This window comes from Salarias fasciatus, chromosome 7 (assembly GCF_902148845.1).
Source record: "Salarias fasciatus chromosome 7, fSalaFa1.1, whole genome shotgun sequence".
NCBI classification, from domain to species: Eukaryota; Metazoa; Chordata; class Actinopteri; order Blenniiformes; family Blenniidae; genus Salarias; species Salarias fasciatus.
Genome location: NC_043751.1, coordinates 22,822,787 through 22,846,229, shown reverse-complemented (window position 1 = coordinate 22,846,229; position 23,443 = coordinate 22,822,787). Strand labels below are relative to the sequence as shown.

The 23,443-nt window shown below is 42.2% G+C and overlaps 1 protein-coding gene and 1 long non-coding RNA gene across 6 annotated transcripts in view; one reads left to right on the top strand and one right to left on the bottom strand.

Moving 5' to 3' along the window:
- nlrc5 (NLR family, CARD domain containing 5) overlaps positions 1-19,441 on the bottom strand; it is a 40,735-nt gene extending 21,294 nt beyond the window's left edge. For all 3 annotated transcript variants that reach the window (XR_003931781.1, XM_030095994.1, XM_030095995.1), the window contains exons 1-19: positions 19,288-19,441; positions 17,319-17,653; positions 16,328-16,414; positions 14,796-14,987; positions 14,467-14,621; positions 13,893-14,024; positions 13,387-13,702; positions 11,345-11,756; positions 10,936-11,080; positions 10,682-10,812; positions 8,237-8,468; positions 7,917-8,158; positions 6,481-6,564; positions 6,294-6,377; positions 5,045-5,128; positions 4,859-4,948; positions 4,611-4,658; positions 4,490-4,519; positions 4,225-4,308 (exon numbers count right to left, since the gene is read on the bottom strand). Coding sequence is in view for 2 of the 3 variants with exons in the window: in XM_030095994.1 (XP_029951854.1) it covers positions 4,225-4,308; positions 4,490-4,519; positions 4,611-4,658; positions 4,859-4,948; positions 5,045-5,128; positions 6,294-6,377; positions 6,481-6,564; positions 7,917-8,158; positions 8,237-8,468; positions 10,682-10,812; positions 10,936-11,080; positions 11,345-11,756; positions 13,387-13,702; positions 13,893-14,024; positions 14,467-14,621; positions 14,796-14,987; positions 16,328-16,414; positions 17,319-17,637 (2,867 nt within the window). In the remaining variant the exon portion in view is untranslated. The remainder of the gene's footprint in view (positions 1-4,224; positions 4,309-4,489; positions 4,520-4,610; positions 4,659-4,858; positions 4,949-5,044; positions 5,129-6,293; positions 6,378-6,480; positions 6,565-7,916; positions 8,159-8,236; positions 8,469-10,681; positions 10,813-10,935; positions 11,081-11,344; positions 11,757-13,386; positions 13,703-13,892; positions 14,025-14,466; positions 14,622-14,795; positions 14,988-16,327; positions 16,415-17,318; positions 17,654-19,287) is intronic.
- On the top strand, positions 721-14,822 carry LOC115391682 (uncharacterized). 3 transcript variants are annotated; one of them, XR_003931784.1, is made up of 7 exons: positions 721-1,561; positions 9,472-9,551; positions 10,696-11,770; positions 12,565-12,637; positions 13,404-13,684; positions 13,916-14,003; positions 14,690-14,822. It is a non-coding gene; the product is annotated as an uncharacterized LOC115391682 (long non-coding RNA). The 3 variants fall into 3 exon arrangements; XR_003931783.1 differs by having other exon boundaries at positions 9,401-9,551; XR_003931782.1 differs by lacking the exon at positions 721-1,561 and adding an exon at positions 8,448-8,501.
- Positions 19,442-23,443: the final 4,002 nt, after the last annotated feature.

Sequence of the window (23,443 nt, the reverse complement as noted above, 5' to 3'; positions counted from 1 at the left end):
TGGCATCCTCACAGTGCAAACGCACTGCTTGTTAGGTAATCAATGAGTTCAATTAGCTGGCTGATGCTTGTGTTGTGTATTTAGTTTATTGTCCAAAGCAAAGAGAAAAGTAAACTTCAAAGAATGTACAGCACAAAGATTGTATGCCAGCAAACCGGAACTATTTGCACAAAAAATGTTAAAGTGTGAAGTGCATATGTGATCAAATAACAGTGTCTACTGCTCTGTTTTCATTTCATAACAATTTTTATTTAAATTCCACTTTGTAACTTTTTCTTTGTGTTGACATATCAGTTGCAGTGTCAGTGAAACACAGTAGTGACAGAGGTTTTTCTGGGGTGTAGCTAGACTCTGTTGTCATGCAGTGACAGCTAGTCCTCCCAGATGGTGAAAATACGGCAAAACACAATCACTAAGAATGCAAAGTGCACTAACATGTTCAAGTGTGAAGTTTATACTGTATGGCATAAAAAGGCAGTAAAATCATGGCAACAAAAACTGCAGAACCTTAGCATGGATGAGCTTGAACGGCGTCACCTTTGATGAATAAAATACATGAACAATAAAGTAATTGAGGACAATGCTATTTCGACAGTTGAGTGCTGCATTGCTCCACACTGTGTTAGGAAGCTGAGCTGTGGGGAGGAGCAAGATGGCGCCTGTGTCCGGCTTTGCGTCTGCTGCCTCCCTGCTCTGGCGGATACTAGTCTGGATTTCATCATATACTGCATTATATATTGCTATATCAAGCCAGTCAACCATAATATGTGTCACAGCCGTCATCCGCTATGATCGTCAAGCACTTTTAGCCATTCAAGAGCACATGAATACAGCGTGTGTTACCTGGGCCGCATATGAGGAGCGCTTTCCTCCACCTGTTGAGTGTGAGGCGTCATCTTTGGAGTGCCTACTGGTAACCAAGCGTCGTGCCAGGAGAAGGAAGAGGGGCTCGCGGGCTGGAGTACAGTCCAGGCGGAGGAAGCTGAGGGGTTGCATGTCCTGGGTCACCTGGTCCGGATCCGCTGGTGATCTGCGTTGTTTACGCAGGATCCCTGTCCACGAACCCGGTGTGGACGCGGCCCTCACGCCACCGGCATCTTGCTCCCCGCTTCTGTGGCTGCAGACTAATCGTACCTTTCCAGCTCAACCCGCCCGGCACCCGCTCCTGCACCGGCGTGAGCGAGTCCTGCGGGCAGTCACTGTGGAGGATACCGCCCGGGTTGCCTCGAAGAGCCGTGCGGGTCTGCGCACATCTCCAGCTGAGCGCGCGCAGCCGATACGCTTTGCTCTCCTAAACGCACGCTCCATTGCGAACAAGACGCACTTTCTGAGTGATTTATTCTCAGACAAAGACCTGGATTTCATGGCCCTGACTGAGACTTGGCAGAAAGAGCGGGAATTTGCCTATTTGAATGAAGTTTGTCCTCCAAACTGCTCCGTGTTTGGGACTCCGCGGATTGCTCGGCGAGGAGGCGGTCTTGCGCTGATCCACAAGGATTACTTTCCGTGCAGGCAGATGAAGCCGGGGATTTACAATTCGTTCGAGCTTCAGTTGACAAAGGTTGGTCATTTAAACTGTTTTTATTGTGTTGTAATTTACAGACCCCCTGGTCCTGCACATGAGTTTCTAAATGAATTTTCAGATTTTTTATCCTCGTTAATCAAATTTGACAGAGTGCTGATTCTGGGGGATTTTAATCTCCATGTAAATGACTCCTGCTGTCCTGTTGCATCGGAGTTCTTAGCACTCACTGACTCTTTTCATTTTAAGCAACATGTTCTTGGTCAAACGCATAACAAAGGCCACACGTTGGATCTTGTGTTCTCCTTTGGTTTGGACATTGACTGTCTGAATGTGGTGGATGTTCTTGTGTCTGACCATTTTTGTGTCTATTTCAATCTTTCCATTAATGTGGAATTGTGCACCCTAGAGAGGGTTTGTCAAAAGCGCTGCATAAACCAATCTGTTGTTAATCGATTTTCTGAAATGTTTCAGCCTTGTTTTGATGATGTGTGTAATGATGCAGAATCTTACATGAATTGTTTTAATGTCCACTGTGAATCAGTGCTGGACATGGTTGCGCCGGTAAAGCGCAAAATTGTGTCTTCAAAAAATTCCCAGCCATGGCTAAATGAGGAGATAGCTTCATTCAGGAGATCTTGTCGAAAGGTAGAACGGCTGTTTAAAGCCACAAATCTTGAGGTTCACAGATTACACTTAAAAGAGATGATTCTATCACTAAATGAAATGATTAAACAAGCTAGGTCTACCTATTTCGCTAACCTTGTGAATTCGAATAAGAGAAACCCCAAGGTTGTTTTTGATACAATTCAGAAAATTGTATCACCTTCATCTCCAACTGTGCCTATCTCCACCACTGATGACTGCAACAAGTTTCTGAAATACTTTGTGGCAAAAGTGGAAGACATCAGACAAAATGTGAGTCCGTCAAATGTGAACATGACTTCTATGTCTTCTATCACTTGCTCCTGGTCCTTGTTTCCTGATGTGTCAATGGAAGATTTCATGGAAATCCTGAGGAAAATGAAGCCCTCCTCCTGCCCTTTTGATGTGTTACCGACATCTTTGCTTTACAAAGTTATTGACGTTGTTGCTCCACATGTTGTGAACCTCATAAATGTCTCCCTTTCTACTGGTTTGGTTCCAAACTTTTTAAAACAGGCTGCGATAAGTCCTATTTTAAAGAAACCAAATTTGGATCCAGCAGAGCCTGGAAATTACCGGCCTATATCAAAATTGCCCTTTCTCTCCAAAGTTTTAGAGAAAGTTGTTGCAGAGAAACTCATTGCTTATCTGGATCTAAATGAAATGTTGGACAAATTTCAGTCTGGTTTTCGCAAGATGCACTCCACTGAGACTGCTCTGCTAAAAGTGTCCAGTGATATTCAGATGGCTGCAGACTCTGGTCAGTATTCAGTTCTGGTTCTACTGGATTTATCTGCAGCTTTTGACACAGTGGACCATAAACTCCTGTTACAAAGGCTGAACACTGACTTTGGAATCTCTGGAATGGTTCTAGAGTGGTTCTCTTCGTACCTGACCAATCGGACATTCTCAGTGTGTGCCAATAACATTTTGTCTGAAGCCACTCCTTTGGTGTATGGTGTTCCTCAGGGGTCAGTCTTGGGTCCAATTCTGTTTTTATTGTACATCAGCCCCATTGGCAAAATCATTCGCCATTTTAAACATGTGTCTTATCATCTCTATGCTGATGACATTCAATTGTACATTTCTTTTAAAGAGAGTGAGTTGCACAAATTGTCTGAGTTAATGGACTGTATCTCAAGTATAAAGACTTGGCTTTCTGAAAACTGTCTCCAGTTAAACTCAGAAAAGACTGAATCTTTGATAATTGCCCCTGAGCAGAAAATCCCTTTTATTAAGAGTCACCTTGGTTCTCTGGGCCCCTCTGTCCAGTCGAGCATCAGAAACCTCGGTGTCTGGTTTGACCAGTCCCTGTCTCTGGACAACCATTCAAGACTTTTGGTCAAAAATTGCTTTTATCATTTGAGAAATATTGCAAAGCTGAAGCCAGTTCTATCCGGCACTGATCTGGAGTTGGTGATTCATGCTTTTATTTCTTCTCGTTTAGATTATTGCAACTCTCTCTTCTCATGTTTTAACAAAAATGTTCTTAACCGTCTTCAGCTGGTTCAAAATGCCGCAGCAAGACTTTTAACGGGGTCCAGCAGATGGTCACACATTACGCCAGTCCTGTCTTCTCTTCACTGGCTCCCTATTAAATTTCGGATCGATTTTAAAATCCTAGTATTGACTTTCAGAGCCTTGCATGATCAGGCTCCTAAGTATCTTTGTGAACTGCTTCAAACGTACTCACCTGGCCGCTCGCTCCGCTCCTCAGACCAGAACCTCCTCATGGTACCAAAAACGCGTTTTAAAACTAGAGGAGATGTGTCCTTTCAGGCCGTGGCTCCAAAACTATGGAACGCCCTGCCTCTGTCCCTCCGTGTGGCTGATACCATTGACTCCTTTAAAAAGCAGCTGAAGACACTTTTATTTAATCGGGCTTTTAGTTGACTGGACGTTTCTGATGCGATTGATTGGCTGTCTGTTCTTATCACGTTTATTTGATATTGTTTTTATTTTTGTTTTTTGCACTGTGAAGCACTTTGTGATTTTATCTGCGAAAGGTGCTATACAAATAAAGTTTATTATTATTATTATTATTATTTATTACTTACTCCACAACAGACAGAGCAGGGCAGCGGGCCAATAGCGTCGTGAGTCTCAGCATGCTACCATTGCTCCAATTTTGGTTCAGCAAGCTGGGAAAAATTAAGACAAATGAATGAAAATATGGAATTAAAAAAATCTGAACCCGATGTTAGTTTTGGAAAAGAAGTTTCCTTCTGTGGCGTAGCTAATTATTAGAACTACATCCTGAAGAAGCACAGAAGCAAAGGTCCTTCAGGAAACTAGGAAGAGATTCACGTGTTCGTGTTTTACCTGGCTGATGGCGCATGTTCCATTTTATGGCTGCAGAGAAGCGAAAGAAAACATGATTCACTTTGCACATTATTTCTGCTGCATTTCTTTTTTTTCTTCTTCATCCAGACAGAGAACTCACCTCCTCTCTGCGTTTTCTGAGAAGGTGACTTTTATGTCTTTTTTCCCTCTGCGAAGAAATAAAACATTACATCAGCTGAGAAGATCCTGTGTAAAACATTAAATATATTGTGTTGTTTTTTTTAACTTATTCTAGGTATTTCAGGCATTTTGAGATATTTTTGATGTTTAAGCCATCGTAGTTATTTTAGTTGCTGCGGTGTGTGTGTGAGTGTGTGTGTGTGTGTGTGTGTGCGTGTGTTCACCTACTCTGCATGAACATGTTGGATGCTTGAACACGAAGACATTTTCTCAATGAGGCAGTGCACTCCTTCAAGAGAGGTGTGGTTTTGTCCCAGCCTGCACAGACACACACATAACTATCATCACACACGCACTCTGTGTTCACCATCGCCTTTCAGTTCCTTTGCCGTGACGACCCAAACATTAACTTACGTAATTGACTGCAGACTTTGGAGATGGGTAAAGATCGCAGACACATGTTTGATTCCTTCATTTTTCAGATTGTTATCGCTGAGACTGCAAAACATATAGTAAAGAAAAGGAATATAAACAGCTGAGCATCAACTTTTACAGCTGCAATATATTTTCCATTCGTATCTGGTTACGGTAGCTGCGTGTGATTTGTGGGTTTAGCATACCAAGGAACGCCAAATAAAAGCTGAGTCCAAAATGAAAAGCTGGCCTCTTGCACGGCCGTGGGGTGGCCGCACATTTCAGTGAATAAACGCCCGTCTTAAATAGATGCGGGGTCGGGTTTTTAATAGATGTTTTTTGAACGTGTTGACACGAGTGTAAATGGCTGGCGTGTCACGAGGGGGGAAGAAACACAGACAAGTGGTTCGTATATAATCATTTCCACGGAGGGTCCTCAGCTGTCTCTCAGAGCTGGATTCACTTTAGTGCTGCAACTGATCGTCTGCAAACTTTCAATGCACATAATTCCTCAACTGCACTCAGGATTATTGAAGTATATTAATAAGACCTAATCTAAAAAATATTCATACCAGGGAAATGCCATATTGCATTAATCTTTACAGTGCCAATAGATCTCCCTTTATGATCCAAAACAAGCCAGTGTTGCGCCGCGCAGCACGCATGGTGAGAAAATCCCCACTTTCAGTCAGGCGTGGGAAACATTTCAGTGTGTTTTTTCCTGCAATGTAAATAGTTTTTCCTTGGAATATGGGTCAGTGCGCAAGATAAGATTCGCAATCGGAATTTTCCATGTTGTATAAATGGTGTAAGTATCTCCATGTGAGTCACTTTAGGGCGGCAATACTGTCTAAAAGACAAGCGCGAGTCCACGCACTCATTGTAGAAGCTTCCCCCTGATATTTATCACTTATATTTCCATAAGAAATACTTGATCCTAAATACCTGAATTGAACTGTTAGCCCCAAATTTGACATAACTAAGATATTTTTAAAACCTGAGTATATCTGATTGTTACTTTATGGTTTCTCAAATAATGAATTTCAAGAATACTTTCTGTCCAGCTTGAGCAATTTTTCATCTGAAAAAAATGCAGAAGCCACTTATTAGTCAGGCGCGCTCAGATTTTGATGCATAATGTAGTAATATAAGTGTAGTTCATAATCTGAACTAATGTCTTAAATTTTGTTCCCACATATACACCTTTACATTTTATATGATAGTCAAACTAATGTAATTGAAGATATACTTGATTTCAGTGATGCTCGGGCAGTTCTGCAGGCCAGAGGCCAAGCTGGCTGCTCCTGCAGCTGTCAGAATTGTACCAGAAAACCTTGAGAAGACAAAGATATAAAAAAAACAAAACAAACAAAATCAATGGTGAAATAATGCAGTGAGGGCTGATGCAGTGAAACTGCTTGTAGTCTAAAACCTACTCTAGTTTTTTCAGCTTTTTGAATTCGGGCAAAACGGACGACAACTTCTCAGCAAACTTGTCTTCGTACTTGCGGCCGCGAAAACTGAAAAGACACAAATAGAGCTGTGAGTATGTGGCATTCACACTGCAGCAAGTCTTAAAATGCACCTTCTTTTAAAAGAACCGTGGCCCCTGACCGTGACGCAAAACTCTTGACAGGCCTGCTCCATACATCTGCTGGACCCCCCCAAAATGTTAATGCACAGATGAAGAGCAGTGCAACCACTTTTTCCCATTTTTTTTCCTTATAAAGAAATGTAAAAGTGACAAATATGTGTTAAATATATGAAGAAGAGCAAAGAGCTGCAGACTGCATGATCAAGACAAGTCAGACATACAAGAACACTATTATGGTGTAAGTGGGGACCTTCATTTATGAAGGAGAACATGCAATGAAGTCTAGTGGAAATTAATACGTTAAGCTAAACACCCTTTAATATAAAGTAGACTGAGAGGTAATATACATTGCAACAATGTTGGGTGACAACATGGAAGGTCAAGCAGGACTGTGCGACGACTCTGTTTGAATCTCGAATGAAACCTTATCTTAGTAATCCTGCCAGGTTTTTTGTTAATTTTCTGTTTTTCTTCATGTTCCTGCAGCATAACTCATATCGCCTTGCATTTTATAGTGTATAAAATCCTTAAAATGTTGCTCAGTGGTCTCCAGCTTCACTGTCTGACATCCACTGTTATTCTCTCCCAGATCTAAGTTTTGCATCACAATATTTATAATATCTAAAGAAAAAAAAAAACAGCCTGTGCTCTGACCATCAGTGACAATCAAGAGACAAAGTGAAGTGCATGGAGTAAAAATTTAAAAAAAAATAAAGAGAGAAAAATAAAAAAGCTGATCTTAATACAGTACGCATACAACAGATAATCAACTGTGTTATAAAGACATGCAGAGTCTGCAGCCAGGCTGAACACATAGGAACACTTTCTGCAACGTCATCGAATTAAAAACCCGTCGAACTGCTGATGATAACTCTGCTGTAATTCTTGTCCGAGTGAGATGAGGCCAAGCAGGCAGACCAAGAGGCAAACACAAAGGCAGTCAGCTGAGGTCTTACAGGACGACAGGTGGCGCGTCAGCTGAGGAATGTCAAAGGCAAAGCAACAGCAGCTCTGTCCGGAGCCATTTTCAGCGTCGCTGTACAACTCAAGATCTTTTTTAACGTCCCAAGGCTTAACGCGGGTTTTCACATTCTTGGTGGCTCAACACCATCCACACCGGCGTTTCCATGTGTTACAATGAGCGCTCTTAAAAAATGTTTAGCCCCGTGCCCCGGAGCATTTTCACAAAACCACAGTATCGCATATCAGACAAATTAGACTTGTGAAACGATTTGTAGAAGTGTAGACGCACGAATGCATGTGCCTGCGTTCACCCACCTGAGGAAGTGGAGGTTCTCACACCTGGGAAGGACATCTAAACACTCCAGCTCCATTGAACATGCTCCAAAGTCCAAACCAATCCCACTTCCACCCCCGGAATTAACTACAAATGCCAGAGCATCAATGTCGTCAGGCACGAGCCAGATGTTGCGCAGTTCCAGGGTGGGCCTCGAGCTCACGACCTGCTTGGCCAGCTGGCTGTCCTGGCTCTCCTGCACACAGTGGCAAAGCTCCAGCACCTGGGAACAGGGAACAAAAACAGATCAGATGGGAAAAAAAAAACAGTTCTCTATCAGGTTCTACTTCTCTCCTTCTACCTTTGGTCCAGTCAGCGAGCTGCTGCAACACCGCGTTTTCAGCAGGTTCAGAACCAGTTTCTGCCGCTTCTGGACCCAGTTTTGTTCCACTGCTTCACCAGAAGTTCTGGTCAGTTGGACCAGGGTGGAGGTGCAGTGAGGAGAAGCCAGACCACACACAAACAGGCACAGGGAGTCTGTGAAAACCTTCCTCTGGTCTGATCTGGTCGTCCAGCGAGTTTTAAGGCTGAATCTGAGGAAGCAATGAAGAAGGGAAGGAAGAAAAGTTACTTATACTTTCAATTATCTGTTTGTTCTCTTCTTACCAAACGTTCCCAAAGCATGGAGTCAAACTCGCATCCAAAGCAGGACTCGTGTTGCTTTTACCTTCAATGTGCTTCGTGGATGAGGCCACAAGGCTCTAAGTGTAAATATGAGTAATTACAGTGTTGAACTGAACATAACCAGGGGATCCAGAGGTTAAAGGAAGGTTTAGGAGGAGGATAAGCTTGTGTCTAAAGGGGATTGTGTGGATGTGGCTCCGTCAGCGCAGCGGGTCATCCTCCAATCCCAAGGTTGGCAGTTCGATCCTCTGTATTGCTGCTCAATTGTCGAAGAACCTACGATAACTCCCAGTGGAGCTCGAGTACCATACACGACTGCCATCGCTGCTGATGTGTGTGTGTGTGTGAATGAATTCATGCATCTACTAAATTTATGAAAATGAAATTACCTTTTTATACACCAAACAAAAATCAGACTGCTTACAAAATAACACCATAAGAAAGACAAAAGTAAAGTCTGAAAGAAAAGGTATCTATAGAAATATATCAGATATATTATATTTAAATGTAAATTAAATCAAACAAGAGCCGCACAATATATTTCTGAAGGTTATTATCTCCTAAACTGGGATGTACGCTTACATATTATGAGGAGCTTGGCACCTATACCACTTTAGCCCTGCTTCACCTGAGATTTAAAAAAATGATTGAAAAGTTAAATAAGGAAGAGTTTTTGTGTTCATTGAATGAACTTCACTTAATAAACCAGGAAGCACCTTTGACATCTGACACTCCGGCTCTCTTTGCATTCAAACACCGAGCTGATCAATGAAGCAAACTTAATCAGTACAAACACTATAAAGAAAAACAGTAACATGCAGTGCATTTTATCTCATTATAGGTTTGTAACTGACTGACAGTCTGCGTCTCCTCCTGTGGCCTCACTCCCCCCCACCCCACCGCCCCGTACAGATTCCTTCTACCGTCCCGCCTGGGGTTCGACTCCAACACGTTGTGCCTGCATCAGTGATTTTCCGGCCTCCTTTTATGGAGTAAGTCCAAACATGTCTCGCACTGAGGCATGCTCAACTTACACAGGTCATGTTGCTTCTGTGGCCGGGGTATTTCTCCTATTGAGTGCTGCTATATATGGTTCAAATTCACTCACGCTCCGTAGCATTTTACTTGAATAAGTTTTAGCAGCTTGGCTTTAGTTATATTAATCTCCTTTCATAATATTAATTTAAAGGAGTTCCATTTTGACTCTCAGGTGACAGGTTTCTATTTTAGGTAGCAGCTGACACGTGTATGATATGGCTGTTTACCTGACATAAAAAGAGCTTTTACATTTTTATTTTTGGATCGAGCTTCGTCTGCAGGACAGGATGAGTGCATGTGAACAAGGTCTCAATCAACTAGAGCGCCATAGGAATGTTATTAAAGCTGTTTGGGATTTTATCACATGGTGTAAATTAAGGTTTTAGGGTTTTTTCTGGATCTATGACAAGTTGATGGATTACTGTTTGAGTGATTAGCTGAAGCGATGGTGAGAGGTTCGACTCCAACCTCAGTCTTTATGTGTCCTTGAACAAGACACGAGTCCCCAGTTACTCCCATTGGAGGTGAAGCTGTCAGCACTAATGTACCACTGTGTGTGTGTGTGTGTGTGTGTGTGTGTGTGTGTGTGTGTGTGTGTGTGTGTGTGTGTGTGTGTGTGTGTGTGTGTGTGTGTGTGTGAGAGAGAGAGAGAATAGATCAGTGTGATTCGCAGTGTGAAGCACTTTGACACTTCCTAAGCAGTGAAAACACTTAATATGTCAGTGAAACTCAATTAACTTTAAATATATAAAACAATGTATGAAAATACGCAGTTGCAGGAGATTAAAAAAATGTCAAAAGTTTGTTTTGCTTATATTTTTTACATCAATGAGCAAAACAGAAACTATTTGTGCAGTAAGCACGGCAGTTAAAGGCTGGACTAAGACTAGCAGCAAACATCAGCAGATGCTTTTCACTGTCTGTGTATCCCAATAGCTTTGGGATCCCAGGACCAAGCACCTTTACACAATTAACCAAGTAACCTTGTAAGAGACTGTAGAATTTCACCCAGAGCTTCTCAGATGTTGTGCTTCGGAAAATATCACATGCGACTGTGCTCAGTTCCCCTAAATCAAGTTCTCACCTTTTTTTGAGCAGTGCATCACTGACGTTGGTACCGGTCATGACTTGAAGTGCAGCGAAAAACTCCTGCACTGTTAGATGGATGAAGCTGAAGGCCTTGACACACGTCCCATTCTGACGCCGGAGCTCCACCTAACCCAAGGTAAGGATGTACATTTATTTAAAAGACGATTATGAATATTAATTCATTTGTATAGTTGATATGTTGCAGGAAAAAAGACTGTCAGGTGCATTGCATGTACGATTTAACCTCACCTGTGTGAAGAGCCCCGTCCTGATCGAGAACTTCAACACATCCGGTGAAAGCTCTTCCTCCAAAAACAGGATCTTGTGTTCCTCTAAACCTTTCCAAGCGAGTCGGCTGAGCTCACACAACTTGGATTGTTGCAGTCTGAGAGAGCTGCGTGTAGAAACAGAAAACAAATACAGTTCTTTTGAAATCCTACCAACAGCTGCAGGAGACAAGTGGAGAATTCAAACAAAAGTAAACGGGAACATTAAGACATAAAACTAGCTTATAATGCAGTTATATCAGAGTACATTTTTGTGCCATCAAACTAACATTTTAAAGATTTTTTTTTGTGCTGACTGCATTAGACATATATTTTTCTTGGTCATGCTAGATTCCACACAGATTTTGAACACATTTCTAATCAGTCTTCACCTCTGGGAGAATCTGGAAGAGTTGGGCTGGTCTTCTCCTTGGGAACTGCAACGGGCCAGAAAGGCGCTGAGCAGGGTGAGGTAGATTTGGGTAAGCGTGTTGGGAACTTCTGACGTAGTTTGAAAAAGCTCATCTCCTCCGTTGGTTCCATTTCCCAGTATATCTGTGCTCCTTTCTGTGTGTGCATCTTTTTCTGTTGTTACTTTGTGATCGGGTGGGATCTGCGCTCCTCCGTCTGCTCCTTTTTCCGTTTCCCCGATTCTGCTGCTTCTCACTGCTTGTCTCCTTTCTCCAAGTAGTAAATAATCCAGACAGATGCAGCAGATGTTGCACAGGGCCGGGAGGGAAGACATGCTGAGGAGGTGTCGGCTGGAGAAAAGAAGATCTGCTGCCTTCTCTCCGAGAGCTTTGTCTGAGTGAAAACAGGTGAAACACAAACAGGTTTACGATAGTACACACTGCAACTGCAACTTATCAACATGTACAGTAATACACATCACAAAATTTTGACAGAATAAAATCAAATACATTTCAAAGCATCATCTATTGATGCTCCGCAAATTCAAAGCAGATGACACATACCTGGACCGGTGGTTCTCAACCTTTTTTGGAGTCATTTAGAGTTAACATTCTACATGTGCACAAGAACTTCTCTAACACCCCTTTCACACTGACGCACCAAGTCCGTCAAGGCCTGCGGATCAGCAAACTGCTATGCGCCATGGTGCTGGGTTTTTAGAATTCATATTTGTTTTTTCAGTGGGCTGATTAATCTAATAAAACACGGTGTTTTGGATGATATTCCATGTGGACTGCTGCACACGTTTGCGTATGCAAATATATATATATATATTATATATATATTATATATGCGTATGCATATATAAAACAGTGGAAAAATCAAGGTGAATCATCATTTCTCCCCGTGATTTTGAGGGGGAAGGTACCTGGACTACTCTATGAATCCTAACCTGGAACAAGTTATTTCACACCATCAAAGAACCTGTACTGTAGAATATACCAACTGATTAACAAAGAGGAAGAATAAATGGACATAGCAGAGAAGGTTTGGAAGGTGGAGATGACACAAGGAGGATGACGAGAAGTTGTTGAGTAATTCAAATATTGCATGATTGCTATTGTGAAATGCATTCATTGCCGTAAAACTTATAATGGTTCCTCATGTCTTGTTTTGTTGTGTAACTTATTGTATCTTGCAGGTGAGACTATGGCTTCACGGTCAAAGAAGACAACTATGACTGGGGAAGCACGAGGTCGCAGTGATGTTGTTTGGTGAGAAACATCTTTGAAGCAACACAACATGTCACGGGTGCGGGGTGGAAGGACCCAGGCGCAGGCAGTAGGCAGAGTTCAGGTGGTTTATTGAAGGGTTCCAGATACAGGAACGAGAGCTGAGGTGCAGGCAGGGACATGGAACACGCGGACAACACACACAACGAACCGACAAGGACAAGTGAGGGCTACGGGCTTTAAATAAGGTGGACACAGGTGAGGCACATTAGGGCGCTAACGAGGAAGGAGACCAGGCAGGAGAACATGAGGAACAGACAAGCAGGAGAGACAGGACATGTAAAAATGGGGAAAACAAAACCAAAACCAGTCCAGAGCGCCCCCACAAGGCTGGAGGGGTACGGGGCGTGACACAACAAAGTTCTAATCTCAACGGTGAGTGCTGGTACTGCTTGATTACAGAAATAAAAACGAAGGTGATGTTACACAAACATAATGTCAAGCCAAAATTACCCTTAAGAAACACCAGAACCTTAGAAGGCACTCATTTCTGTCTTCTGAATTATGAAAGATCACAGCAAATCCGACACTGACTCCCATCAACATATGAAAACTGGAGCCTTTGACAGGTCTGATCTGGATTTCAGAAAGTCTCTTCTGATGATTTTCTCTGACACCAGTCGAATAAAGACAAAGACGCCAGGTTGAGAACCACTGACCTCAACTGTTTCATATCTGATCAGTCCAATGCAGCATCACAATGTAAATGACTATGGATTGAAATGTTTTACCTTTTCCACGAAAAAAGTTGTCCACGTACTCCCGGATCTCTTGGTGGTTCCATCCCAGCAGCTGCCCCACTTTGTCGGAGACGCCGTCCAAATCCACAACGTCACGCAGCCGACAGGTGACCAGCACCGTGCTTCCTGGAAGGATCTGGCGATTCAGCAGCCCTGAGATGAGGTCTGCCACTGGCAGAGAGTTCTCCAGGCCCGGCGTTCCTCTGTGCGGGTCTGCTCTGCTGAGTTTTCCCTGAAACTCGTCGTAGCCGTCCAACACCCAACAGCTCTGCTCTGGATTGGAGAGGAGGTATTCCACGATGGTCCTCTGATCCAAGGATGGAAGCGTGGAAGAACGACAGGATGTTTTAGATCATGTGGATTTAAATTATGTCATGCACATGTAGCATACACCTGCTTTTTGTTCGTTACTTGCAGAACTCATGTTAAATTAACTTTTTTGTATTTTGAACTTTTTAACAATCATTACGTTTATAGACAAAGCAGAAACAATGTACCTTTGCCATGTCGCCCCCTTCAGGCGGGGGGTAATGTTGGAACAGCAGCTCCGACAGAGAGAGGGGGCGGAGCAACAGGTTGAGCTGACGAAACTCAAGCAGCACAAAAAGGTAAGATGACGGGATCGGGCCCTGGAAGAAGGGGAAATGATGAACATAACGGAAAAGAGACACTTGGGGATCTGATCAGTAGTCAGAATACACCACAAACGAATAAAAATGTTTAGTATCATGGAAATATGCAAACTAAACTATAAATGTGTGATAATGTGTGGTATTTGGCGCTATATAAATAACACTAGTAATCCATTACAGATACAGATCTTCCTCGGTGGTGGAGGTTAAATGAAAGGAGATCAAGTTGGAACAAGAATTAAAAAAAAAAAATCTTTCCGCTCAATTTGAAATTCAGTAAATAAAGAAACAACGCTGCTTATTCTAGTGAATCATCTGTAAAACCTATATGACGAGAAAAATCCATCAAACTTTATCCTGAAACAGCTGAATGAAAAAGTAAATGGCAAGTGAAAAGAGGAAATAATGTATAATAATAATAAGTAATGCTCGAACGCACCAGGCTGTCGGCCCACAGCTGTCCCAGACGAGACATGAGCAGAGTTTTTCCTGACCCCGCCTGACCTGTGAGAACGGTCATTTTTCCTGTGCTTTCTTGAAGGAAGCTGTCCAAAGTCACTCTGGACTCCAAACACACAAAATCCCCATCAGGCTCTGAAATCGCAGGGAAAAAAAAAAGACCAGACGTGAATGAATTTGTTGCCGCTTGTTTGCCTTGGCAGAATTTTAAGGCCGGATGCTCTTCTGGAGGGTGAAGAGCCTCACTGAGGGGCCCTCAGTGACTCAACATCCTGCTGTGCAACGGGAGAAAGCAGAAGTCGTCCTCACCTGGTGTTAGGCCTCCTCTGTCTGCTGAGCCAGGCGTCTGATCAGGTCTGTCCCTGCCTCTGTTCGTGGTTCGTGGGCTGAACCAAACATGATCCAACTGGACGTCTCGCAGCATGTGCTGAGTCGCCGTCAGTCGCTCCCACCGGCGCTGCAGTGATCGCCTGACTGCGGCGACATACAGCTCCCAGTAATCTGTGGGCAGAAAAAAAAAAAAAAAAATCACACTAACTGCAACAAAAAATGTCTATAAAGCAGATTGTGATGCACTGCACACAAGCGGATTCTTTACAATGCTAAAAAAAGGTCACAGGTTGCAAACACAGAGTGTTTGATTCAAAGTTATTCAAGACAAATCTGCACACGCTGTTTAGAAACCCTGAAGGACAACAGATGAATCAAAAAAGTTTCTCCATAGAACAACTGAAGCTATCCAAAGCATCAAATAACAATGCTGAAACAATAAGACATAGTATGCATTTAATGTGGGAATGACAAACACCGGGTGCGTGTTCCAGATTGTGTAACATAATATATGTAAATTGGTTAATGCATCTGTTTTTATTATATTTGAAAAAAGAAGTGTGGTAAATTAACCAGTAAGAGGCATTTCTTATACTGCCTCCCCACGACTTTTATAGCAGAAAAACATTTGCTGTGTTTTACCTTTACTTAATAAATCTTTTCTGGATCTTTAATTTCTTTCTTTGTCTTTCAGCTTTGAATTTGTGACAGGTAATGTCTTTTCTTGTTTGTTTTTTGTGAGAAATTCAGATTTACTTGTTCTAATATCTCTTAGATAATTTCCTCCACCAACACGTTCACTCAGTCGCATCCCATTTTACTGAGAGCTTGTGGAAGTTCAGTGCTCCATACAATCATGTCAGCAGTACTTTTCTAATGTTTGCACATCGTCACTTATGGTGTTATTCTTAGTTTATCATCCACAAAATACATGCAATATATTTGCATAAACATGCGATTCATCAAACTTTCTACAGGACTTTAGTAAATCAGCCCATTTGTGTGCAGTTTAGAGTGAGACAACTGCCCATGTATAGCTAATATGCAGTCGCAGAGTCGCACCTAAAACTCACAGATTATATAAAAAAATAATCAATTAAAACTGAGTCTACAGCTTTGATACTTTCACAACAGAACTATGCTTTATGGCCATGAAATTTATCAACAAGTGTGCAACGGGTGAGTGTTGTTGCTGATTTTCCCATGAAAAATTCTGCTTCTGCACTTTGCTGATACTGAGAAGATCATGTTCCAAATGTGTGGCACGACGGTGAAGTTTTCAGTTGAAGTCGAGGTGAAATGCCTCTCACACTTACATTTGCACAACGACCACATCCTTGTAAAGTTATGAGTCATGAGTCAAATACAAACTGTGCTGCATGTGCATGTAAGTGGCATGAGAAACAAGTGACTGTGTGATGTGATATGGTGATATGTGATGTAACGTGATGTGGTGTGTGTGTGTGTGTGTGTGTGTGTGTGTGTGTGTGTGTGTGTGTGTGTGCCTGTACCGATCCTTGGCCGTTTGATCTGCAGGTCAGCTGGAGGTGACAGAGACCTCTGATCTGATGCAGCTGGACTAATCTTTCCATGATCACCTAAGGCACAAAAAGACATAAAGAGCATGAAGAACATTTTTTAAGAGTATATATTCTGTATTTTCTCTCCGCCTCTAGTTTAGAAACCGAATTGAAATGGAAGCAAAATAGGGTTTCGCAGTGCAGGGGATTCCCGGCATGAACGCGTTCAAACTGCTTGAAAACAGAATGCTGCTTTCAGTTTCTGTTATCAAATTCAGTCAAGCATCTGCCACATTTAAATTCTACATTTCCTTCCTGACCAAGCAAGCTCTTCCTGGACCGTGCCCTTCTCGTAGGAGACGGGCTTCATGATAGTAAGGAAATCCTAAATCAAACCAACATGTACGACTCGGTGAGATTCTAACAGTGTGCAGTGACTGACGTTTTACTGTTGAGAGGCGACAGCTCCCCTCACGCCCTATAAGCGCTCTGTTTCTTCAGACTCTGAAGACCTCGCTGCTTCTGAACTATTTCCTGGAGTAAAACTTTGCCTCATTTGAAGATCAATATGATTTTTGTCTTAACTTCATGTTCAGTTTTCAGCTTTTTTTAAAACATGCACGAGCTCAATCTCATATTAATCAAAAATATTTTGTTCATGAGTGTGAATCAGAGTGTGTGTGACAGTCTCTCTTGTATTTGCCTTGGCACGGACTGGCGATCTGGCCAGGGTGTAACCTCCTTTGACCCATATTTACATGGGATGGACTCCTGCCCTTCACAATAAATAAACACGAGTGGAAGATGATTTCATGTAGAGAGGACATTAAAATACAAGTGCAAACATTCTTAAAATAATCATTCATTTCAAATTTTTTGCAGCGTTTTAACATGCATCCTCAAACACAAATGCATAAAGGAAATATAAAAACCAATCAGCTCAGAGGAATATGTGAATGACGATGGAGCGTGGTGGACTCACTGCTGCTGTGTCCAGCCACGGACATGAGCCGGGACTCCAGGCGCATGGGGATGTCGTCACACAGCATACACACTCTCCCCAGGAAGCTGCTGCACTCCGCCGTACCGGCCCGCCTGAAGTACTCCAGCACGGCCTGGAGACGCTCCTCCGGGCCGCCGGAGGCCGGCTGGCTCGGACACGCGGCTTCACCAGGAACCATCCGGAGCAGCTCCGTGACGACGGCGGCCGGCTGACGGCTGAGGATGTGCAGCAGCTCGGCAGATTCCTCAACCAAGACGGCGTTCGCATCTTCACCGTCAGGGTCGATCTCCTCATCCATGGTCTGACTCCATCAGCTGAACACAAGCGCTTTATGTCAACTGGTGGACTGAACAGCAGTTAACAAGCAACAAGAACAAGCATAACTTGTCTTTAACAAAGAGAAACATTTTTACTTTTAGTTTTGGACTTGTTTTGGCCAGCCAATTAGAATTATGGCAGGAACTCCAAATTTAAATAGTTCTTTAGTTTAGTTTCTTCAAATAATTTACATTATTCTTTCATATTTATCTATCACTTTGAATTTACAGGGCATGAATGCTCAGTATATAGAAAAATCAGAAAGAAATATATTACAGTTCGTTATTTTGCGATATTCAAATAGGTTGATACTGTAAAGAGAATAAATTTGCGATATTCTATACTCGAAATGCTATTTAGTTACAGAGCTTTCAATCTGTAAGCTTCAGCTCATCTACTGTGATTCAGTCATGGTATTTTATTTATTATTGTTTACTTTATTTATTAATTCATATTATCAAAAGATTTTTTTATCTATATAGCACTTTTACTACACAAAATGCAGCACGAACTATAATATGAATCATGTGGAATATAAAGTGGTACTTCTTTTGGTGCAATAGTCCCAAATTATACATTTACTAAGTACTTTTATGACTGTTGTCTCAAAAAATGTTTATTAAATACTTGATCGCTTTTTTTGGTTTTTAGTGGAAACAAAAAGTGACTGATTGCTTCAACTGAAAGTACTGTTGCTTAGAAAAGAAAGCAAAATTACAGCTCCTTCTTCTCAAAAGCCAAGAGTGTTTCCACGCTTCATGTGCGATGCCCCAGGCAAGAGGCGCCGTCCAGCGTACTGCCAAATACGACACAGTATTTGGCGCTGTGTAAATAAAATTGAACTGACTTGTCAGTGACACTGACCAGTGTCAGGCCTCTCTTGGAGGCCACCTTAAAGCACTGCACTGAGCAGTTGCTCACATTGCCTGTAGCTGCTGCAACATCCGCGTCCATATTTTTTTTTTTATGTCCATTTATAACTGTGAAGGCGTAAACAGTAATGATTATTCTTTATTAAACATTGTTAAAATGAAAGGGTGTGTACTGGTTTGTCCCTGCCAGTGGTTGTGGTTTAGTTGACGGTTGTCCAAAGCAGCCAATCTACAAAAAAGCACCGGATACAAACACATCTGCCTAAAACTGAAAGTGTAAGTTTTAGTCTTAGAGACCGATGCTGACAAAGAGCAATGTTTTTATGAATATACGTATGATTCTAGATAACCTTAAAAACAAAATACCCATAAAAGTATAAGATCCTAAAAGTAGCACAGAAATGGTATTTGTAGTTCATTACTTCTACTGTCTATGTGCACAAGAATCTGAGTCGGCACACCTTAAAAATTACACATTAAGTGTTTTTATTAAATACCAGTAATAATAAAGTTCCTTCTAATAACTGCTGATTCCCCACAGATAGACTTTGGGAGCTATTTCCATCCTTGTAGCCATATAGGGTATCCTGACATAACATACAACCTACAGGAGGTCAAGTGAGGTGAGCCGCAGATCTGGCGCACTTTGGTGCGTCTGCGTCTTTTACGCAGTGAAGCCCAGATATGAAAGCATCTCGGGTTACGGTTAATATTATAACCGAATTAATCGCATATTTGGAAATAAAAGGAGAACTTACCGACTGCTTTTTAGAAAGGACTGCGTTTCACTGCAGACTGACTCTCATTATTGTAAAACGAAACCAACCAGCGTGCGTGCGCGTTTTTACTTTCGTTTATGGCGAGCGGCGGCCTGGCACGGAACCGACGCGCCGCTTATCGCGCAGCAGCCTGAAGGCGGTTTGGAAGCCAGACTGGAGGCGGTGGGCTGCGGTGTGCTGTGGTGTTTAACCGGGTGGCGAGGGGAAAAAACCCGCCACAGTTTAAACTACAGCTCCGACGGGACGTGACGCACTGGGCGTGTGTGTGTGCGTGTGTGTGTGCGTGTGTGTGTGCGTGTGTGTGTGTGTGTGTGTGTGTGCGAGAGAGAGAGAGAAAGAGAGAGAGAGAAAGAGAGAGATTTAGATCACAAAAGATTGCTCCACTTCAGATTTCCTGTGGAAAAAAAACTGATGCTGCATTCGTAAAACTTTGGAGACTTCTATTACTTTATTACAATTTGAGCCTTATAAGGTCTGAATGTCATAGTTATTACACTGTACTGTACAGTACAGGGGAATTTTGTGTGAAAGTTTATAGAAACAGTGGATAAAAGCAACAACAGCATAAACATTGTGAATTAAAAATATGACTTTTTTTAATGGCATCGTTTTTAAATATGAAAATAAATAGCTGCTGAAGTTGTAAAATTGGTTCAGATTGAGTTTTGGGGTACAAGACCGGTTTGTCTGTCTCGCCTCAGTGTTGACTCTCGATGCCAGGTCGTCTGAGAGCAGAAGCTCCTCACCTGTTCCACCTCTTCTCTGCTGCAGCAGGTCATTGTGCAGACAGCAGGATGCGAAGGCCTGAAAGTTCCTCTCTAAAAGTGGCCTCACTGTCAACACTACTGTAGTCGTGCCATCAGCAAATTTGTACAGAACAAGGTTTGTGAATGGGAGTGCAGTTGTGTGGAAAGTGAGTATAGTCAGGCTGAACTGAGGACACAGCTCTGATGGGTGGCACCAGTGTTGAGTCCAAGTCTCACAAGCTGTGGCATGTTGAAAAGAAGTCCTTTATCCAGCTGCTATTATACACCCAACCACCACCAAAATACAACTTAAGCCGGTATTGTGTTGGTTTTAATACTGGCCACCACAAGCATGAACTCGTTTCACCTTATCTTCCAAATAAATAAATAAATCCACATCCGTTTCTTCCACGAAAGACCTTGAATGTTAAAGACCTAAAATGTTGAAACACCATCTTTTCTGCCAAGAAAATTGGTCGTATTAACAATTTGTTCAGATTAATAAGGATATCAGGGACTCAATCCAGGTGACTTACTAAGTAGTTTTGAAGATAACTCTTTGTGAGACCATATGAAGGCAGTTTGGTGAATGAGGACGATGGTTCACACACTCATATCATACTGCTGTCTTGATGAAAGGCTCCTGCTTTTGCATATGGTGGGAGTGAGGACAGTGGGAAAGGAAGTCCATCATTTATTGCACTGCGATTGGCTGAGAAGCTCAAGTGGGCAGGTCTCGTTCAGGTCATAGTCAACATTGAAGGTGGAGAAGAAATCTCGAGCACTGCAGAAAGCCTCTGGGGTTTAAGAAATATTCACTGTTCCCAGACACTGTCGGATACCCAGAAAACCCACTGACATCCTAACAGTCAACAGTCAACATATTAAACTGAGCAACATTTCACTGACTAAATACAACCCACAAATGCTACTTATTTCAACAGGGCTGGAAGGGTTACTTTCAAAATGTAATATGGTACAATCACAAGTTACTTATCAAAAGATGTAATTAAAAACTTAGTCTTTTTTTCAATAGAAAGTAACGTACCAGATTACTTTTATATTATTTCACCAGCAAACATAAAAATAATGACATAGACAAATACAATATGTCATCCTTACAGTGTATTGACAACTCTACACACAGCAAACACTAATTGCTCTAAGTGTTAAACTCTGCTGAACTCTGTGTGTTCAGCCTTGATTAATACCAACAATCTGACATCCTCTAACCTACTGAGAATCTGACTTTCTTTCTTTGTAACTCAGGATCAGCATCATCGGTTCAAACTGAGTTCCTCTAGTTGGTAGTTCTGCCGTCCAGCAGCAGCACCAGGAGCTCAATCTGCTATGGTACTGCTGTAGAGAGGTGCAGTATCTTGTGCTCATGTACGCCATGCACAGCATTTTCAGAGTTCATTCATTCCCTCCTGACAGAAGGAAACATGCAGTCTCCAAAAAATCCTCCATACAGACTGAAGATATTGTAGCGACCGTGGGGGTCGCTAGGGGCGCTAGAGAGCCACTGCCCCAGAACTTCTGTTCTGGGAGGCCCCGGGGCATGATGGGAGCTCCCCGTTCGGGACTTTCAGGGCCATATGTGGGGGTGATGTGGTTTATTTGCGTTTCCTTTTGTTGTGGTTGTGTTTTGCTTACTGTTGTGTGCTGTTTGTGCCCTTTTATGTTCATTATGTGTCGGACCGTGGGCCAAGGGGGTTGCTTGGGGGGTGACTGGGGCCTACAGGCCACTATCATTTTGTCTTGGTATTGGTGAGTCATGTTCCCTTGCTTGGTTGTTTTCACAATAAAGTTTTGGTTGAGCAATAGAGCGGACCTCGGCTCGTCTTCTTGCCCACAAGTTGCCACTTGCATGCCACAATATTATTGCCTCCGTCAGATTCTTCTGAGTTCAGCCTGGTGAGGCTGCGGTTCTCAGCAGCAGGTTACTGACAGGTTAGCAGCAGGCTAATAAAACTTTAGCTTCACTTTTTTTTCACGTGTGTTTCATACCTGTTAATGCTTCTTCAGGCTTGACGTTGAGTGCCTGCATGTTGAGGAGAGAACTTTTACAGCTGAGGCATAATTTGTACAGAGAAGCTGACTTATACGTTTACAGACAAAGAATGAGTTTATCTCCCTGGGAGCAGCCATGACTCCAGCAGAAGGTATTAAAATCCACGGAAACACGGGTTGTTTCCTTCAAATAGCGGCAGAGAGGGCGACTGTTCCAAGACGTGGCGGCTATTCTTTATAAATCTACAGGATCTATTGTTAATATGTCTATGGTGGTCTCGCGGTTTGTGCCGTAAAGTACTGTAAAGTGCCGTAAAGTGTCACAATGTCACGTATGTTTGTTGTAAGTAATCCTGCCCAGTAATCTGTGTTTGTATTTGATATACATGTAATGAGATTAAATATTTTTATTGACAGTAACAGATTGCAGTTACATTTTTTGTATCCTAATTATGTAAAGTAACCTCGTTATTTCCCAACGGTGTATCTCAATAATAACAGGATAATATATTTTCTTCACTCAGAAAAACATGGACAATGATCAAAAGCTGAAAATTCTAAATGAAGTTTCGATTTGCATTTTGAACCTCTCTCCGTAACTACATCCTGTGTGTTTTGTCATAATTTCTGATTTAAAAGTTCCACCGGCAAATTCTGTAAAAGTATCCTTATGATCAGTATCAGGGTATCATTTCTGCAGAGTGCCACAGCCAGAGCTTCTACCTCCAGCTTCACTGCTCCTGAGTCTCTACATCCTCTTATCAGCTTCATGTTTCCAACCAGAGGCTTCAACTCCACCATTAGAAAGAATTACTTAACTCAATCAGCTTGTTTTTCAGGGGAAAATAACATAAGTGTGGCCCTGGGGAGCCCTGGGGCGGGGGCCATGCTTGAAGCTTTTGGTTTCAGTACTAAAAAGTAAAAGAAGTAAAAGTGTAATAGAAACATTTGCCTAAGAAATGTGATTTGTTTCCACAATTACTGTGCTGTTGGCGTTGTTTCATGTTCAATAGGTTTTGGAAATTCCTAAATACAAGAATTCGGTGTTTTATTTATAATTTTTCTTCAAATGCTCTATATCAACAAAAGTAGATTCTAGTATCAGTGTCTAGTATCAGGCCTGTTCTAGAGAGCATTTGGCCCATTTACATTCTTCAGAATGCCCAAAATTTTACGTAAAAAGTATTTTACTCAGAACAGACTGTCTGGAGAAAGGCCTGGTTTCAGTCATTGTCTTCACACTTTACTACCTTTAATCCACACTTGATAAATGGAACTATAAGAACAGCTTCACTATCTTCAGTTGGTGGCATATTAAATCTGAACAGCATACACAAAAATACATTAAACAATGAAAACAGATACAATAAGCACAA